The 15,492-nt window shown below is 47.9% G+C and overlaps 1 protein-coding gene across 4 annotated transcripts in view; it reads right to left on the reverse strand.

Annotated features, from left to right (window-relative positions):
- Positions 1-13,718, reverse strand: part of LOC118319822 (complexin-2) — a 65,039-nt gene extending 51,321 nt beyond the window's left edge. The window contains exons 1-2 of one of the 4 annotated variants that reach the window (XM_035650494.2): positions 13,630-13,718; positions 12,314-12,435 (exon numbers count right to left, since the gene is read on the reverse strand). In XM_035650494.2, coding sequence (XP_035506387.1) covers positions 12,314-12,344 — 31 coding nt within the window. In that variant the 5' untranslated portion in view covers positions 12,345-12,435; positions 13,630-13,718. Of the gene's footprint in view, positions 1-12,313; positions 12,436-12,581; positions 12,726-13,294; positions 13,603-13,629 lie in introns of those variants that run through there. The other 3 variants (XM_035650491.2, XM_035650490.2, XM_035650492.2) reach the window with 3 other exon arrangements.
- Positions 13,719-15,492: the final 1,774 nt, after the last annotated feature.

Below are 15,492 nucleotides of genomic sequence, written 5' to 3' on the forward strand. Positions count from 1 at the left end.
TGGCCGGTCATTTGACTGCCAACGTGACATATTGGCGGGGGCGGCCATTTTGGATGCTGGTCAAGAAGGTCAGCTGCTGCTCTTTTCACCCCTCGCCAAAAGAATCACCATTGTTCTCATTGGACAGAGCGGTCAAGTGGAAAATCAGTGGTTATCTAAGGGGGAGGGGGGAGACGTCACAAGAGTTATTTTTGGCAACAGTGGTTCCTTTAATATAACTGCTCATCAGCTACTTGTCATCTTTAACCATCATCAGCTACAATCACAACATTTTTATTTAATATACAGTCAGGTTAATGAAAGCTGCTTCATAATTAACATGATTATAAATCATTTGTAGTGCAAACAAACCATTAAAAGACCAGTTGAACAATGTTGCAGCAGGAAGTTAATTTGAATTTTTCTTAATCCTTACTCCCTGGTGTTTCAAGTTCATGCTAACAAAAACTAGCACATTCTGGTGTTCCTCGTTCATGGCTCCAAATGTAATAGTTTAGCGAGGCAAATAACTGGCAGCGACAAAAATACAAAATTGGAGTAATACAAGTCATAATATAAATTTTATAGCATCCAAATATGATTTAATATACCTGGGTGTTTCTTTAGGGGTATTAACATGGCAAAGATATTTCTCCTTCCACTTGTTTTCTTTCTCGAGAGAAGCTCTGCCTCTGAAAAGTGTTTAAGTAAAAAAAAATCGAAAATTGAAAAATCCATGGAAAAATAAGGAGCTTTTTAGTAACTTCCAGGCCTCCTGAGGTTGAGCTGATTAACTACGCTGGGTATATTTTCATCTGGCCGTAGATGGAAAAAACTGTTTCTGTATTTTGTTCTTCTGAACTCAACTCCCAACCCGAACTAACCAGTGCGTCGGCCCGATGTTAAATCGCCACAAAGGAACAGCGGAGGCCGGCGCGGCGTTGTTGCATAATGTAGGTGAAAATATTCAGGTCGCACGGATGAGTCATTTACAGAAGAGTCGCTGCAGGAGAGTGGACGGGGAGCGCAGCTGCTACTGTACTGGGTTTCTGCAGCTTTAGGTATGTTAATGTTTACATGTAATAAATGTTTTTTTTTAAATTTGTCAGCATCTTGGCTCATATGTTTGAATGTTAATGAGGCGTGCAGATGCACATTTGTCGTTCTTGGTGGACCGGCGACGAACGGAGCAAGAAGTTGATTTATTTTTTTCTGCCTGATTGCTCAAACTGCCGCAAGTGCATCTGTAGGGGTCATTGAGGTTGTTGAGCACCAACAGTGACTCAGTCGTTTTCTTGGCCCCGTGTTTGAAAAATCGCACTTCACGAGCCAACTAGTGTTGGGAGAAAACAAACTCTTGCTTTTTTCTTTCTACCGCTCCTGCGGCAGGTCATTGATAACGTCACGACCCTCCGTGTGTCGCAGCGGCGGGCGGCGTCTCCTTGGATCAGTATCCTCTGGGAGACCTCAGCGCATCAGCGATTCTTTCTGCCCTCAGCTCAGACACCCCTGCCACACGGGGGGGGGGGTGTTAGTGTGAGAAGTGTGCAGCTGCTGCCGACCTTTTCAGAAAGTTCTGGATGCCGTCTGTTTGACTGACCCGCTGTCTGTGGGGGCCAAATCTTCTGGCCTCCGTCTGTGCACTTGTGCAAAGTCAACACTTTGCCTGACGTGACATATTATGCAAAAATCCCTTTTTCAGTGTTTGTGCACATAAATTTTGATATGTGTGGAGCCTGCCAGCCCACAAACTGTGAAAAAAGACCACCCTGGGGTTTTTGTGAGCTGGCTTAACCCGACAGCCCGGCTCTGAACAACTGCTTCAGATTTCTCTCCCACTGTGATGTCACAGTTGGACTCTTTTGTGGGTGACCCCGCCTGCAATATGAGAATCTCCACTTTTCTGGTGAAGGGGGCGTAGCATTTGCTACACATTTAGAAATCTGTTGACCAATCACAACAGAACTGGGCCAGCTGGCCAATCAGAGCAGACTGGGGCGTGTCGGGAGGCGGGGCTAAACAATCCAGGCGTTTTAGACAGCGGGTGAAAAGAGGAGCTGCAGGAACGGGCAGTGTGAGAACACTGATGCCTTTTCTGAACATCAGAGCATGTGAACCTTTTCAAGTGGTCAACACAAATTACAAGTATGAACCTAAACATGAGCAGAATATCTCACCTTTAAGACAAACTATCACAAAAATGACAACGTGAGTCTGTGTGTAACTACGAGCTGCTTTCGTATCCGTGAGAAAATGAATTATGTTCACACCTACATGTCTGTTTTCATCATCAGTCTGTGAAGTGATACACGGAAACAAGAGGAGGAAGCAGCATTAGACGGAGCCTCATCCATTTTTTGTCTGAGACGGTGACTCACGTCGTACCTGCCGGGCAGGAACCTTGGCAACGCTGCCTGAAAGTCCATTAGCACGATGTCCTGTGCATCACGTACTCTTGTACAGTGCTCTTCAAGTCACACACTGCTAATGGCAGTCTTCTCATTAAATATCAAAAAGATTTCAATAGGATTTTGAATGGTTTGCACAGGTTTCAGAAATACACAGAAAGTCGGTTTTCTTGGACCTTCAACAGAGTAAGAGGCATATTTTGATGCTTGTGGGGAGAAACAGTAAAAACAAAAGTTGCTCCTCTCCTTTAAAGCTCATAACCAGTTTACCAAACTTCTTAGAAACAAATAAAAACCAAGGCATTTACTAAATTATTTCAAAATCTGTCCATCATATGTATCCAGAAGATTTTGCAGACCATCGCCCTCGGACTAAAGAATTTAACTAACTCAGACACAGACAATCCAAATGTGCTCACTTTCATTTTGTTTTACTCTTAAAATGTGGTTTCATTGTATGAACAAATGGCCCATATTTTGTTTTCATGTTTCCCACATCTGAACACCTGACAAGGAGAATAAAAATGTTTTCATAACCAATAGGAATAATGGCAAAAAATGACTTTGGTACAGAAGGTCTGGGTTCCCGGTCAGTGCATGGGCTAAAATCCTTAATGCTACCTGCCTACCTCTGATATGGATGTAATGTAACCAAATCTGCTACTGTCACTGCTGATATCAGGAGCTCAGATGATGGAAAACAAATACCCGTCATGATTTTTCTTTCTCAGATTGTGGTATAAGTCCCATCAGCCTCACAGGAGCTGACGGAAGTCACTGTCACTGTTCGCCCGCTCTGTCCCACCCTCCCCGCTGGATGGATGCCAGCTGGTGTCAGTGTTATAGATCCTTGGCATCGATCACACACATGTACATGCATATAGGCCGTCTGGGTTCTGCCACAGAGAAACCCTGTAGGACACAACACCGCTTACAGCCCCGAGCTATTTCCGAGTAACAGTGAATTCACTTCAAGGTAACGAGTCAACTACACTCGCAAGTATTAACCTGCTCTACAACATTAGGCCTTTACACCTATATGACTAGAACATTATATATATATATATATATATATATATATATATATATATATTACATCGGAACAATCTGAGGAGCCATAGAAACCTGGATCATAAAACAATAACGGCGGGGAGAGCAGCAGTCAAAAATCTGAATCATAGCAGCAACATTTCTGTAGGATAATGTCGAATGTATACTGTGCACCGTACAGTATGCACCGACACACACACACGCGCGCTCACTGGCAGATCGAGAGGGCGCTCCTGAGTGCTAAATGTGTGCTATCCACTCATCGCGCGGCCTCGGTGTGCGGCTGTTAACCGCTTTCTAGGTCAAAGCGTGAATCGGTAATAAGCAGCGGCGTATCTCATGCGGCACGGTGTCTCTGGGCTCCGCGGCGACGCAGGTAGAGTGTTTTTGATTCCCTGAACTCTCCGCCGAGATCAGGACACACACACCCACACCAAAAAAAAGAAATCAATTTGGGGATGTAATTAGCGCAGAGAAGGAAGAAAAAACTGACTTTTTGTGTTTAGGCTCTGAGAGGCTCATTTGTCTGCACGGAAGACTGGGCACGAGTGCCATGTGGTTTTTAGTGTGTGTGCGTGTGTGTGTGCGTGCGTGCGTGCGTGTGTGCGTACGTGCGTGCGTGCGTGCGTGCGCCAGCCGGTGGGTGTCTAGTGAAGCCATTTGTATTATTAAGTAAATATGTATTTACTAAATTCCTCAGTGAATTAGCCAGTGACGCCGAGTCGCTCTCCCTTTCAGACCAGGTGAAGGGTTTTATCATTGAAACACATCTGTCCATTGGTGAGGAATTTGCGTCGACCACAACGAATCTCAAGCACAATAAAACCTTTACTGTGAAAGTTGAACAATGAAAAACATCTGATCCCATCAGTTGTACTAAATATTGTGATCGAATATTAAGATATATTGAGGCTGTTCCTATTCAATACAGCAGATAACGGGAGTGTTTTGGAGTCTGAACTGTTTTGCCTATGTGGCTTCCCACGGGTGTTTGGAGGAACAGCCAGGCGTTCACTTACTGCGGAACGAGCAGGTAGGAGGTGTCAGTTTTTGTCAGGTAGCAATTCTTTTTTCACGATCTGGCAGCCGACAGTGCAGCGGTGCTGCCAATCGCTTGTCTCCTTCACGGCAAATCCACACTACATTCATGCACTGACACACAAAACGCCACACGCAAGTACAGTAATCCGCATTCGCACAGCACCTATCTCGCGGTCAGCTACCTCTCCAATACTGAGGACGACGTCAAACATCATATTCTCTATTTGCATTATACAACCATTCTTTTCCATAAGCCATCATTTTGATTTAAGGAAAGAAAACACCCACAATAGGCTGTTTTGGTAAAGTCTCACATCATCAACCTGATTTCCGATGACAGCAGGAAGCCCTTTTCAGAGATACAGCTTTGAAGAAACATCACCTGCCAAGAACCAAAAGTCAAAGAGACCGATTTAGCACCTAGTTACCTTATTTATCTGCTAAATTGCCAGATATTTCCCTCAGGAGTTGGTGGAGACCAAAACCGGAGCTGAAAGGAGTCAAAATAATGCCAAACGCTCCGTGACCCTTTTATTTTGTACGTTGCCGATGTTCTGGAAGTCAGTCACACACCAGAAGTATAGTCTGATTCCAGTACTCGGTTTAGCGGCAAGTCATCAGAGAGAAGGTCGGAAGAAATACCGTCGCCACTTGGACGGAATAAAACCGAAGGAGTCTGATGAACCGAACAACCTGAGCGAGCTGTCGCTCACACAGTTTGTGTTTGTGTTTCCTGTAGAGGTGTGCATTCAGCTGTGCAAGCGGCTACTCCATCCCACTCTGGGACTTCAGGGACTTTTCATGTTGAAGAAAAAAAGAAGAAACGGGAGACGCCGTGATTGACAGCCACATCGGCCACGGGGGGGGGGGGTTCCCTCGGCACGTGGTCGGGCTGCCCGCCACCCGGCGGGCTCGTTGCAGGGCAGAAAAAAACCGCCCACAGATTGGAGAATGTCAATCTATTGTCATTAGTACATGAGGGAGAAATATCCTCCGTGTCGTATAGACATCTACGGAACCAGACAAACTTGAGGGAAATGAGAGCAAACTTTGGATCCATTTGAGAAACGCCTCTGAATACGCTGAGTTATTTCGAGGTTTTCCCATTCCGGATGTCACACGCCACTGCAACCACAGGGGTTTCTGGACATACTAACATGATACGGTGCCAATATCAAGTGTAAATTAAACATTCCATATTAAACTGCAGGCTACATCAATCTGATACGGAATCGACGAGTGTCTTTGCGTAACTCCCTGTGACGACTCTACGTGGCGGTACGTGTGAATCTACCGGTTCGTACGTCCGTTGTGTCGTGACAGTGGCGGAAAAAAGAAAATAACCTGGAGACGATACAAATATCTAAATCAAAACTACTTCAAAAAACAGGCTGCTGCAAAAAGGGCATGTGGGCCACAAATAGAACCAGAGCCGAGTAAAAGGTTTCCCCGTTTGAATTGTTGACACGAGTCCTGATTGTTGAAGCCACGGGCGGCGTCATGAGCTATTAAAACTGGATTATTATTAATTTTTGGGGGACACGGCTGCTGCAGTGGTCAGTGAGTCGGATTCCACAGGAAATGCCCCGAGGTCGGTCACTGTCACTGCAGCGTGACTGTAACACACACACACACACACACACACACACACACACACACGGTGTGACATGAGGACCCTTCATGGTTCATCAATCATCACCGGCCTGACGCTGTTTTTTTTCAAAAAGCTAGCGGAGACGGCCGGGGGATTTGTGCGTGCGAAGAAAAATGAGACGATGTTTGTTTTTTTCTGAAAGTGTGAAAAAAAGCATAATTGGAGAAGCGGCGTAGACACAAACAGCTCAGAGGGCGACGAAACTGAATCGGCAAGACGAGCATCCGGTATGGATATATTCAACCGTTTGTTATTTGAAGTCCAACATCTGTCAGAAGTGAAAAAAAGCTACTGTGCATTAATTCCACCGAACTGAGGAGAGGGTCCTCGTCACGGGCCACGTTCAAAAGACGGGGAACGGGAGGGTGGACGAGAACTTTTACCGGGAAATTTCGATATATATATATATATATATATATATATATATCAATTATCGATAACTCGTGATTTAATAGACGCCGTGAACGCAAAGGGTTTCTAATCTTCTCTTCTCAGAAAACAGTGAACTGAGTCTGCGTCTTTACCGTCGGGTGCAACTGGGATCACTGGCAACACGCTGGATCAGTTGCAGAGCCTGAGAGTCCAGTCCGTCTCCTCCAGGAGCTCGATTTGTTCAGAGATGATGAACGTCTGAGTACTAAATGAAGAGGCCTGAGAGCAAATTCAGGGCTCGGCCGTAACCATCTCATCAAGACAGCGTGCGAATTGTTATTTTTGAGTAAAAGATACGAGGATTGCTCAGGTTGCACCGCACTTCAACAGTGAATTTGAGAATTCTCAGGTTTTGCAGTCACAGTGAACATTTCGGTCCAGGTTCAGGTTTAATTCTGTGTGTTGTTCCAGTCGGTGCCTCTGCACCGTGAACGATGAAAGCCTCTGTGCTGTGCAGTGGGGGTGTCTACCGAGGGCAGACATCATTACCGCACATCAATTTATCAGGATTACTCGGCCTCCATTCTGGATTCATTTCTCCCGAAACTGCATTAAAAATGGGTTGATATCCACCGAAAAACATTAGTCTTACGTGCCAGTTCAGCTGAAAGCCAGTTAAGTGTGAAGAGACTCATTTGAATTGCTCACACACGCTGCCCACCCATGCGCAAAAGGCTCTTTAAATGAAATCCAACAGGAAGCGTGTGTTACATAGGAATTACCTGTCATGTTATCGGAGCTCGCGGTTCAACGTTCCACTCGTGTGAGGTACATCACATGTTGGTGGACAGGCGGAAATAAATAGTGCACACGGCTGCTGTTTTGCAAACAAATAATGGAAAAGATTCTACGGTGGCCCTGAAGGGCAAATCACGACGACAAATAGGCAAACAAAAAAACACAACGGTAATTTAAAAAACACAACGGCAAATCAAAGAAACACAACGGCAATATATAAAAAACACAACGGTAATTTAAAACCGGGGGGGGGGGGTTGGGAGGTCACACCGGAGTTATACGTCTTCATATATAGTCACACGTCCTCCGGGGTTCTTCACATAATCCTAATGAGTCCTTCAGGGTAAATACGTTTCATCTCCTATGTGACCGCACGCACACCCAGAAGACTCCAACAATACTGCGCACATTACAGTCACACTCTCAATATTGACGATGACACTTTCGCAATTAATGCACATTTCAGATACGACCCTTGTCTATAATGAGGATCAGATCAGATGATTATGTTCATGTGTGTGTGTGTGTGTGTGTGTGTGTGTGGAGGGAAATTGTTTTTCTGACGTGTGTTGCATGTGTTCACTGTCATGGTGAGTGTGTTGAAAGCGAAATTAGTACTTATGAAATGACATTATTACATGATCATTTATGGGTCTGCGATGTTGACGGGCTCTTTGATGGCTGTGAACGTGTTTTTCGTTCGCCTTCAGAATTAAAGTTCCATCTGTCTCTGTTCCACAGTTGTGACCTAAAAGTGATGAGGAAAATCCAAAATCCAACCAGAAATATATACGACGTGGTTTATAGCGGTCATTTTTTTTGGTGTCATATCACTCAAACATTCTTCCAGGAATTGTTCATCTTTCCCAGGGTGCCGCTGAGTCATGAAGAGGAATTCCGATGTGACAGTGATCAATACCAGTGCGACTTTATTTATTTATTTCCCCCTCGTCCAATCCCCCGACTCTGTATATTCCGCGGTATATCCGCTCATTATGCTCGTGAGTTCTTTCCTGTTTGCACGCCGAGGTTTTTTTAATTCAGAAGAAGAATGTTTACATGTTTGTGCAGCAGATGTGTGCCGCCGCTCGGCCTCAGACGGTTGTGGTCGCCCCCCTGCGTCTCCCCCCCCGCTGCGGTTTTCAACCGGCAGGGAGGTTTGTCACGTCCCACTGATTGCGACCCCCCCCCGGTTGTGTGTGTGTGTGTGTGTGTGTGTGTGTGTGATCTCACACAAACACTTTATCATCTAATACTGGTTAAAGCTGCCTACTAAGGCCCATCCCAGTCCCCCTCGCCTGCATCCGCCACACACAAACAAACACAGTATCACACACACACACACACACACACACACACACACACACACACACACACACACACATTTCCCCAGTGGCAGCCCTGATTGAGGTTTCCTTTGCCTCGCCCTTATGATTTACTGTTATCGCCACGGGAAGTCGAAAGGGAGGACGGGATGGAGGAAGAGAAGACGAGTAGCTGTAGGAAGGGAGGAGGGAGGAGGGGGGAGGAAGAGGAAGATGGGTGGAGGAATGGTTTGAAGTGTAGGATGGAGAAGGAGAGAGGAGAGACACTGAGGCCGGGGCGGAGGAAAGGAAACATCTCCCCATTAAAACAGAGATAAGAGCCCCGGTCGGTCCGGAGTGCCGCGCGACTCCACAGTCCTCCGCCGCCAGCCGCTGATGATACAACACCCAGTATTAAAGATCAATTTGTCACTTTTCATCTCCTCCTACACCTCGTCCTCCTCCTCCTCCTCCTCCTCCTCCTCTGGCCTCAGAGGAGGAGGAGGAGGAGGAGGAGGAGGAGGGAGGGAGAGCTGACTTCTGTTTACGAGCACTTTTGATGATGTCATCTGCAATAAATCCTCCGCTCTCCTCCTTGCAGCGCTTACCGCAATCAGAGCTACACACACACGCGCGCGCACACACACACACACACACACGCACACACAGGGAAGATTGAATCAATTCCTTATTTGTCCTTGCTTTTCTCGCCACATCATGTCACTGATAAGCTTCGGCCGGTGCTTCACGTGGTTCCACGCGGGTCCCCGACGACAAGCAGGACGACTAGAATTTCCTTTCTGGAAAAGCCACAACCACAAGCACAATGCTCTACTTTGGATTCTCCTTTGACATGAGAAGCTCACATCTGTGACTTGTGAAGGTCGGGGGGTGACCGAGACGAGTTCTAGCCCGGCGCCGTAGCGAGAGACAACCTCGCTCTTCACTGCAGAATGCAAATCGCGGCCAGATGGCTCGTGACTTTACACCTCCGAGCGTAGGGAGAGAGAGAGAGAGAGACGCGAGGTAATAGCCCACAGCTAATCCACTGCGCACCGAAAACTCATTAGTCCTTAAGACGGAAACCAAAAGAAGAAGGCGCTCGCCCGGGGGCCGCAGGCGAAGAGGCCTCGGCGCCGCCGGGCGGGCTCCGTCCCTCGTGTGTGAAATTTCATGCAAAGTTCAGCGGGTGGGACCCGTCGTCTTCATTGGTGCGGTGCTTTGTGGCACGAGCCCGGCGGTGGGCGGCCCCGCAGCTCCCCAGGACTCGAGAATACACTCTCATCCCTCACTGAATTCGAGGGAAGCCCCCTCCGCCGGAAAACAAACCATGGAGATCCACAAGTCTGAACAGATAATCCGTTCACAAGCCACCGAACGTGGGCGAATCCGAACAAGCGAACCCGCACGGAGAAGGTGTCGCTATGGCATTCGGTCGCCGCCGGCTCCTGCTCCGCCCGAAGCTTCGCCATCTGCACTGTTGCCGGTTTGGCGCGAGTGTCCGGCGAGTCTGAGCGGGGAAACAGTGGCGACAGAGTCGACAGCTCGACATCATCATCACTGCGTTCTTTACCACTCAATCTTCAGACGATTCCCAGCAAATGAAAAAAAAATTTGGTTGTCAATTATTTATGTATTTTAACGTTTCGTACAAAAGTTCGGTATTTTCGACCAATGGGCCGCTTATATTTACTCGCGCGGGTAACGTGAGTGAACCGGAGAGCAGCTGCCACACTAATAATCACGCCAGTGTTTCTGCTTGAGTTCAAACACTTCAACGCGAGCGAGTGAGACGGAAACGGACGTGAATTTGGGTTCTTTGCATTGACTTTGTGTGCAACGTCATTGCGCGAAAAATGTTGCGTTAGCGTTTCGGTGTGAACGCACCGTAACCCTGTTAGGGTACGAATTTCAACTTAGCGACCATTACGGTTGTTTTTTTTTTTGTGTACGTCTGGTTGTTTTGTGTTTGACGTGCGGATCTGCGCGTCCGTTTCAACCGGCGTCGCGTGAGAGGTCGTATTCCCGGAAGTGTTTGGTCGATTGAAAAGTTTTCACGGTTCCTTGGTAACATTTGCATTTTATTGCGCCACGCTTGTGACCATTTCCTGCACGATTGCAGTTATCGTTGCATTAGCACCTGTGATGTGCAATGACAATAAATCAGAACAAATACTGAAACCTCAATGTGGCGTGACGGACGAACAGGCAGCGACTTGGAGGCTGTTTCCATGGAAATAGACATTAAGTCTCATATCTAGTCATGACATGAAGTCTTAAACCAGGTTGTTCAAACGGGACTACAAGTGTGTGGCGATCTCATAGGCTTCACATACTTCCCTTTTCCACTTTGATACTCAACAGGCAGTGGTGTTTTGAAAAATCGACTTCATATCTGAAGAAAGCTAAGTTTGACCGTAGATAGGAGACGGGATGTGAACTGTCCGCTGCCCTCTAGCGTCAGCTACATCATCCCGTGGCTCCAACAACGCAACAGCTGCTGCAGCCTCGAAGATTTGAATGAGACCACTTCAGAAAATCGGAGACGGTGTTAAATGGAAGTCAGGAAACCGGAATCGGCTTCTAACTCCGGCGCAAAAGAGTCTCGCGTAAACACAAAGTCAGAGCAGCGAAGGTGTCTGTCGGCGGTGGTTTGCGCTCTGCTGCCTCAGCGCCGATGTTTGAAGTGGGCGGGGCTCCGTTGAACAATTGTCCGTCACGTGCGCCATTCAGGGTTCGGCAACATTTGACATTTGGAAATGCGCAGACGGTGGAGACGTCGTGTGCTCATGTCGCCTTGGATGACATCACCAGTGAATTGTGATAAGACCGCAGCCACACACAGTCCTGACGGAGCAACTTTGAACTTTAACTTTTGTTTTTTTAATATTTGAGAAGCACAAAGCACATTTGCTCACAAAGAAACCAACGGATGTGCACAGCGGGGTCCTATTTCATCTCTGCTCGTGTGCAAACACTGGCTCCGAGGAGCCGCCGCTGCGGACTCAGGTCCCCTCACCTTCCACCACACCGTCTGCATATTCATACATGATAACGTGTTCATATTCCTCCATAACCCATCACTCCGTCATGACGATCTCATGTCCGGGGAGCTGTTGCAAGCACAAGCAATTCAAAATAACAAAATGGAATGGAATTATTGAAGATTAGATTATGACTTGATTATCCTTTTGTTCTCCTCCCCCCCCCTTCAGGTGGAGCGCGTGGGTTCGGCACCGGGATGAGAGTCGCCGTCCGGAGGCAGCAGCGCGGCCCGACGAGTGGTTCGAGGCTGAGCCGCGGCAGAGACCTGCTCCGACAGCCTGCGCTCGCCGGAACGGCTCGAGTCTACGCTACAAATCACCAGCCTGTTACTGTAAACCGTACTCATCGTGACCCCCAAGGGGTCAACCGCCATGTGCCGTGTGTGCAGCGAGCCGGAGGCAGCGGCGGCAGCAGCAGGTGCAGATGTGGAGCAAAGAAAACACGAAGAAGAGGGCTGATTCCCTCTGCTGCCGCATCGGAGATCGAAGGAGAGAATGATGATGTGTGAGTTTGTGCGGCGAGACGTGAAATTGGAAAACGCCGGAGAGAAGTTTAGAGAAGGAAGAAAACGACACCTCCAGGAAGAAGCATCATCATCAGCAGTCCCACGACACGAATAATAATCCCAAGCGCGAGAATGGAAAGGAGAAGGTCGAACTTACCTCCCAACGCTTGTTTCATAACGAAATTCATGATGATGGCTTTTAATTCCCTGCCTGCCTCGTCCGAGCGATGTTACATTCAACAGTCGCGGGGGAAGAGGGGAAGTCCTTTGTGTCCGGATCTGGGGAAGGAAACAAATGACGTTTCAACCTCTTGAAAATGATTAAGATGAAAAATGAATGATCAATAGTGCTGAATTGAAGATTCAAGCAATATGGAATATGGAATATTGATGTTCTTAAAAATGCAGGATTACTACAAACTCACTTTTTAAAGACCACTACTATACACACATTAAATATTGAATATGTCAAAGCGTCATTAAGTGATGGACTCGCAGCTCGCACGGTCACACACACACACACACACGCACACGCGCGCGCGCGCGCGCGCGCGCGCTCGTGGAGTCGGCGTCTGTGCGTCAGGCACGATTCTCTCCCGCCTGAAGGACGCGGAGGTCAACGGTTCAAACACACAACAACGGGAAGATGAAAAAAAACAAAAAAACTAGGACCGGATCAACAGCTGTGGCTCAGTGTCCTCGTGCAAATGTTTGCAAATGTTGCTGATAACCTCTTATACCGAAATATACCGTGATGGCCAACGCCACTTAAAGAGAAAAGTGCCCGGTGCAGAGTCCCCCAGCTCCACCGGACAGCCTGCTGTCTCCTGCACACCGGGGACCTCGGAACCGAGCCACTATACTGTGCGTTTTTTCCTTCTGATCATGTGGTGAAACTTTCCATTCTCCATCGGAGCGACGTTGGACACTCCAGCACCAAAAAAAAATCTGTTCGTCAATGAAGCGGCATCGCAGACTCGACTCGCGCACGTGAATATGAATATGATGAGCATCACCGACGCCCGATCGTGCTCATGCAAATTTGTGTTGGTCCAGATCGGAGGAGGCTGCTGCTGCTTCTTTTCAGCACCGCCGCGAGTGGACAGCTCCGCCGCGTCGGAGCCGTGCGTCGCTTTACCTCCGTGCGTCCGTGCGTCCGGCGACAGGCTGCAGAAGAAGGAGAGGAGGAGGAAGGGGAAATCCCGCTTCTCTGACACACACACACACACACACACACACTCCCTCACACACACCGAGAGAGGATCACAGCCCGGACCAAGTTGTCCCGCAGCAGGTCTCGGCAGCAGCAGACTAATCGAACTGCTCGTCCCTTCGCGTCTCCGGCGGACTCCCGCGGCTGTAGGAGGAAGGAGGAAAAGAGAGGACGTCCTTGGTGCTTCCTCCTCCTGCTGCCTGCCGCCTCGTCTTCCCGCACACACACACACACACACACGCACACACGCACACACTCACGTAGTGAGAAAGAGGAGGAGTAGAACGAGGGGCTGGAGGTGGTGGTGATGCCGTTCACACCGCGACGGAATCACACGGAGGAGGGATGGAGGGATGGAGGGATGGAGGGATGGAGAGAGAGAGATGCGAACGTCCCACTCACGTCTCCCTGACCGGCAGATGATGGATCAGTTCAACAGCCCCTGTCCGTCGCTGGCTGGCTGCTCCATCCTCCAGCCAGCCCCCCTCCCCCTCCTCTCCTCCGAGGGGGTCGTCGTGCAGACTGTTACCGGGGATGTGGTGATGGATATTGGGGGGGGGGGGGACATGTTGTCGCCTGATGTCTCTTGGTTTTTCTGTGTGTTGCATTCGCTTCTGCACCCAGATGGAGGAAACGAAACGAATCTGAAAATGCTCCACCGGGGGGCTTCTGTCAGTCGAACGTGTCCTGTGGTGCAGAATGCAGAATATGGTCATGTCCCATTGTTGCATTATAATATCCCCAGACAGCAGAACATGTATCTGTATCAGGGGTGTGCACAGGGTCTGTAAGGGGGGGGGGGGGGGGGGGGGGGGGGGGTTGTTTTATACAACGAAGCATGAGAGTGTGAGTGTTACCAGTCCAACATGTGCTGGTTGAGAAAGTAAAGGTCTCAGAATAAGGAATAAGAATAAGAACAGCAGAGCAAAAATATTCAAGCCAATACATTTTTATGGTAATGATCTAAACACACCGGTCGGACACATCTTACACAATTTAATGGACAAGTTATACATTTGAAATACATCTGTGTTGTGGACATCACTTATATCTCCTGGTATCTTTTATTCTATGAAGACATTCTTTATGTAATACTTAATAATTTGCTAATATACCAGCTGATATAGACGCCAGCTGATATAGACGCCATGTGTGAATGAAGAGAGGTTTTTTTTGTCATTTCAACATTAAAGATTGATGTTTTGACGTTTGTTCTTTTTGCCTCAACAGGCGAAAAGATATCTTTTCACCTGTTCTATATATATATATATATATACAACGGATATATATATATATATAGAAGTGAAGGGGACTGAAACCATAACCCAGCCATCATCAAAATGATTTAAGATATAAAATAAAGTAAAGTTAATAAATGCAGTAAGCGGAATTTTGCATTCTTACAAAACAGGTGAAGGGCCGCCATTAAATTTCACAGGAATTAATAACTACGGTTTACAAAGGGGCCCACGTGAACCGCATTTAATGGATGAAATAACATTCTTCCAGTCGTCACTACGCAACGTAGACCACAGCCGTATCTTACTACTCGCTCGCCACAGGTCTCGTACTGACGGCGGCGAGAGACAAAGTGTGGAGCCGGAGACGTGTCGGCGGATCGAGGGTTAAAGGGGGAAACCAGAGATTCTGTTGAAGCTATAATCGTAGTGTTTTAAAGTGTTGCCCCTGATCTTTGGACAGACATGGGGCAGCGAGAGGGACTGCGTCGACCGTGAAGCGTTGTTGACCTACGAACGACCTTCAGACGACCTGTGCTGAGCGCTAACGAGCGGCTCTTTGCGCAGCCAGAGGCTTTGGGAATCTACGAAATCAGAAATTCATCTTCTTCTTCTTCCTCTTCCTCCCTGACCCTCAAACACCTGCACGTCTTCCTAGCGCCTTGAATCCAGCTCCGGATCCGACAGCTCGCAGAGACAGATTCATACAAAGTATATGACACCGTCACATATATTCTGTATGGACTTGTTTCAGCACTGTACTGTCACCTAAAAAAAGAAAATGACGACTATGTAGCTGCTCTCCATTCATTTCTATCGGCTCCAGCAGGGCTGCCGCCTCCCCGGATGCCTATTGGCCGAAGCAGAGGTCATCTGCGTCCGCCC

Source organism: Scophthalmus maximus, chromosome 9 (assembly GCF_022379125.1).
Source record: "Scophthalmus maximus strain ysfricsl-2021 chromosome 9, ASM2237912v1, whole genome shotgun sequence".
Lineage (NCBI taxonomy): Eukaryota > Metazoa > Chordata > Actinopteri > Pleuronectiformes > Scophthalmidae > Scophthalmus > Scophthalmus maximus.